The sequence below is a fragment of the Bison bison genome, unplaced genomic scaffold, assembly GCF_000754665.1.
Source record: "Bison bison bison isolate TAMUID 2011002044 unplaced genomic scaffold, Bison_UMD1.0 scf7180017864280, whole genome shotgun sequence".
NCBI lineage: Eukaryota > Metazoa > Chordata > Mammalia > Artiodactyla > Bovidae > Bison > Bison bison.
The window spans coordinates 6,337,235-6,342,194 of record NW_011494852.1 but is presented as its reverse complement, the minus strand read 5'-3'; the positions used below and the strand labels follow the sequence as shown (position 1 = coordinate 6,342,194).

The following is a 4,960-nucleotide window of genomic DNA, read 5'->3' as shown; positions in this document are numbered from 1 at the left end:
GAGGATATATATAGCATGCATACTGCTGTGTGCTTCTGCTCCTGGGACAGACATAGCTAATCAATCCGTGAACCGTTGCTTACAGAGCCCTGGTACAACCTTAAAATCTTTTCCAACCAAGATGGAACTTGGAGTTGAAACTTGTTCAAGCCCTGGATCTGGCTGCACCTAAGACTTCATAATACTTTAAATGGTGCCTCTGATTTCAGGGAGATGTTTTAGCAACTGATTGATATCTGAGCTTGCCCTTTACAAAGACTCATGTTTCTGGGGCATATTAGGCTGGCAAGGTCTGGATGGTGACCAGTGATGAAAGAGGGAAATACGGCTCCTTCTGGTTAACACTGCAACCCTCACAGGGCCTCAGATTCAGGAGGTTTAAAGGAGCAGAAGGGGAGCAAACACACGCTGGCTTCTATTGGTCCATAAGCAACAGGGGCTGGGGGTCAGGAGGTAGGGTGGGATGAAGTGGGAATTGCAAGTACATAGCAAGTCGGAGGCCAGAGGTCAGAAGGGGTCCAGGGAAGCCAGAGGCCAGGCTGAGGGGTGTGGGGGACAGCTGGGGACATGCTGACCTGTTGTTGTCCACGTAGCGGATGAGCAGCGGGTAAAGGGCGTACAGATCCCGGCAGAGCACAGAGAACTCATCCCGCACCAGGAGCTCGCCCTCCTCGGCCTCCGCCTTGGCCTCCAGGCGCAGCTGCTCCTCCTCGGCCACCACCTTCCCTGCCCGCTTGCGCAGCCGCCCGATGGTGGGGATGAAGTGAGAGTGCAGGAGCTCTGGCCGGGCCCGACTCACAATGGGCTGGGCAAACACTGCAGGAGCAGACGGGGCGCATAGGCTGCTGGCCGGCTGCTGACTCCAGCACCTCATCTATGACCTCTGATCCCACCCCTGCCCTCTGTTCCCATCCGACTTCCAACCTGTACCTCTGACCTACAAACTAACATTGATCCCAGCCTGACCCTCATGTCTGACCCCAGTATCAACTTACGATCCCACGCCTGACCTCAGACTGTGACCTCTGACATAGCACCTGAATCTGCATCCCACCCACCATAACCTTTGACCTGAAACTGTGACCCTCTAGCCTGACACAGGTCCTTGACCTCTGACCCCAACAAGTGAATCCTAACCTGATACCCTACCCTAGCCCATGAGATCTCACTCCAGTCTTTAATCTCTGACCTGGTCTATACCCAGATGGAGCTCACCACATGATTTCTGACCGATACCTCTGGCTTCTTACCTTCTCTGGCCTCTGACCCTGGCCTCTGCCCTCAGCTCTGATCTCTAGCTTGGCCCTGATCCAAAACTCAACCCCTGACATGGAACTTATGAACCAGGAATTCCAACCTTTTAAAGACTCATTTCTTGACCTTGGACCCAGAACCCTAACTGTCCATATCAGGGACCCCGATGTTTGACCTGGTTCTCTGACCCTTTGTATAAGGAACTCAGCCTTCTGACTCAGCCCCTAACCCTTTCCAAGGCTCCAGAAATTCCAAATCCAGCCTGGAAGATTCCCAGGATCCATGCATCCATCTCAGACGCTATGACCCTGAGATTCAGGCTCCTGGGAATGATCTCTGGCCTTGTGATCCTGAGAAAACCGAGATCTGACTCCTCCCCATTCCCAGAAAACCACAGACCCTGAGATCTCCCTCTGAGATCCAGAGACCCGAGTCCCAGGACACTGGCCCCAGTGCTCTGGACCCGCGTGCTCGCCAGACCCACCAGCCAGCCGCTTCATCCAGGTGGCCTCGTCAATGCCCAGGTTGTTGACGATGATTCGAAGGATGTTCCCCAGCAGCGAGTTGAGGTGGTCGGAGGTGACGGCTGTGCAGGGTGGAGGGGCCCCGGCAGGTAGGGCAGGTGGGGGTGCCTCGGGCCCGCGCTCCCACCAGCGGGGCAGGTAACTGCACAGCATGGGCAGCGTGATCTCGATGACGTGCGGCATCTCTGTGTAGCGGGCCCCCGACTCAGCCAGCCCCCCGATGTCAGCCATGAGCCGCTCCAGCACTGGGATGTCAGGACACATTTCCTCCACACTGTTGGGGAGCCCCAGGACTGGGGTACAGGGAGGGTGTCAGGGCATGTCAACTCCTCATGCCCCGACCTCAGTGTCCATACCACAAACTGGTGTCCCTATAAGCTCTGGGGTTCCCCAATCTGAAGCACCCGCAAACCGGGGAATCCTCAACACCTCAGGGCCCAGACTGGACCCTACTACCTTCACAATGGGTCTCCTTGGACCCTGTGTGGGCGGAAGACAACCCTTGCCAGCCGCCCCAGCCCCACCCCACTTACTGGCCCGCTCCCGGGGAGACTTGGTGGTGTACACTGAGCAGGCATTGTATTCATTCAGCTGCGGCTCCAGGAACGCCACTGGCATGGCCGCGGCCAGGCGGGCCAGGCACTCGCCCAGGGCTGGCCGCAATCTGGAAGAGAAGGTTGTACTTAGCTTCCAAGCCCCCTCTGCCCAGTCCTGGATCCCAGTCCCGTACTCCACAGAAGTGCCTCTCCCAGAGCCCTTAGGAGCAGAGCTGCCATTAACTGGTGGCCACCAATGTAGCCATTTCCCTGGGTTTCCTGAATGTCCTCTTTCTCCGTCGGTGATCTGGGCTCAGGAAAGCCCACTTGGGCACTGCCAGCCACCCTCCCCAGTTCCCCCCAGCATGCCTGGCTCCCGTGGGCCACCAGAGTTTCTGCGTACCCCCTGCCAGTGGAGAACAACCTAGCATCCTGGTGCCAAGGGCCTCTGGCCACCTTCACTGGCCTACCTATGAGTGCCCTCACGTGGCCACACCGAGGAACTGAAGGAACTGCAGTTGCCACCGTGCGCATGTTTTCTGAGGACAAACCATCTCCCAGCTTTTCACTCACTCCCATCTTCTCCTGAGCCCTCACATCCCTGAGCCCCAACAGTCCCCACCCCAGCTCCAAACTATCTCTCTCCTTACTTTTCCACGTAAGGGTTCCTGGTGGTTCCCAGAGAGTAGATACTGCACAGTGTTCGGTAGCAAGAGACCTGGACGTCATCCACTGAGTAGGGGAGAAAGGGTGGGGTTGGGGTTAGTCGGGTCCTCCCCTAACCCCTCCTTTGTCTCCAAATGACAGAGTAAGAGCAGGGGCTGTAGAGCCAGCCTGCCATTTACTAGTTTGGGCCTCAGTTTCCCTCTCTGTAAAATGTGGATAAATATAGTATTTTCGTTAGGGAGTTGCTGTGAAGATTAAACAATACTCGGAAAGTATTATTAATTATAATAATTAATATAATAATTATTAATATTAATAATTAATACTCAGAAAGCAATTGGGACAGGGCACACAGCAGACATTCAATAAAGGCTAGTTTTTCTTTCCTTGGAGAAGGGTCATGGATCTCTTTGATGATAATGCTGGACACTGCCTCCAGAATATGCAAACAGACATCCAATCCTGACTCCAGTCTCGGTTATCCACACACTCCCCAGGAGGCCAGGTTAAGAACCTCATCAACTTCCTAAATGTCATGAGGGGGCAGGGGGACTGTCTAGATTGAAAAGAGGCGACAGAGACATGACAACCACATGCAGTGAGAGAAACCTCGCTGAATTCTGAATTAAAAAACAAATCAAAGACATTTTGAGGGTAATGGGGAAATCTAACCATAGTCAGGTTAAGAGTGATACTGAAATTGTGGTTACAGGAGAAAAGGTTCTGCAACATCTAGATGTTCCAGGCTGAATATTTAGGGATGAGGTGTCACTGTGTGTGCAGCTCATATTCAAGAGTTCAACAAAAAGTTTGGAGATCCCTTCATCATAAGCGGTGGTGGTTTAGTTGTGAAGTCGTGTCCAACTCTTTTGCAACCCCATGGACTGTAGCCCACCAGGCTCCTCTGCCCACGGGATTCTTCAGGCAAGAATACTGGAATGGGTTGCCATTTCCTTCTCCAGGGGATCTCCCCAACCCAGGAATCGAACCCACGTCTCCTACACTGGCAGGCAGATTCTTTACCACTGAGCCACCTGGGAAGCTACACTCAAAGTGGAAGGTAAAACCAAGGGACAGCTAAGCCCGCGCACCTCAACCAGAGAGAAGCCCGTGTGCTGCAATGAAGACACAACATGTATGTGTGTGTTAAGCTGTTTCAGTTGCGTCTGACTCCTTGTGACCCTATGGACTGCAGCCCGCCGGGCTCCTCTGTCCATGGGACTCTTCAGGCAAGAATACTGGAGTGGGTCGCCATGCCCTCCTCCAGGGGATCTTCCTGACCCAGGGATTGAACCCGTGTCTCTTATGTCTCCTGCACTGGCAAGTGGGTTCTTTACCACTAGCGCCACCTGGGAAGCCAATACAGCCAAAAGTAAATAAATAAGTAAAGATGTTTTTAAAAAGAAATATACATGTAATTGGTTAAGCTACAGTGAAGGAGGGTCTTTTGTTAGATCTATGGAATGAATATTCTGATTAACTCATTCTCTTCCCTACCAATTTACTGAACTGAATGCACACTTCGCTTACGGCAATGAAACCTCTCAATAAACGTAACACTGAAACACCCGCAGACTCTACCAGGCACACTGGGATGGATGGTGTTGGTGGAACTGACACCCCCAGCCCCACCCCGGTCCCTGGGATCAGTAGCCCTTACGGATTACATCGTCTCCAAACTGATGCTGGGCGATGTGCTGGAAGAGGGTGGTGAGGACCGGCAGCAGGGCCACAGTGGTGTAGGTGAGGTTCTGGGCCCACGGCCCTTCACCTGCGTGCGCGCCTGTGACACCTTGCCAAGCCGCAGGTTCTCCGCCATCTTCTCAATGTCCTCCGAGGCACTCTCAAAGAAGGAACGGAGGCCAGCCTTCACAATCTCGGGGCCAGACTTCATCACGGTCCTAGGAGGGAAGTGGGGGCACTCTGCAATCTGAGATTCGAGACGGCAGACAGTCCAGGAGAACAGGGGTGGGGGCGGCG

General features: G+C 53.8%; 1 protein-coding gene across 1 annotated transcript in view; it reads right to left on the bottom strand.

Annotated features, from left to right (window-relative positions):
* The window catches only part of RYR1 (ryanodine receptor 1 (skeletal)), a 130,714-nt gene that overhangs the window by 57,395 nt on the left and 68,359 nt on the right, over positions 1–4,960 (bottom strand). The window contains 6 exon segments of the mRNA XM_010849313.1: positions 576–816; positions 1,739–2,071; positions 2,312–2,442; positions 2,965–3,046; positions 4,641–4,734; positions 4,737–4,881. Of these exon segments, the coding sequence (XP_010847615.1) occupies positions 576–816; positions 1,739–2,071; positions 2,312–2,442; positions 2,965–3,046; positions 4,641–4,734; positions 4,737–4,881 (1,026 nt within the window).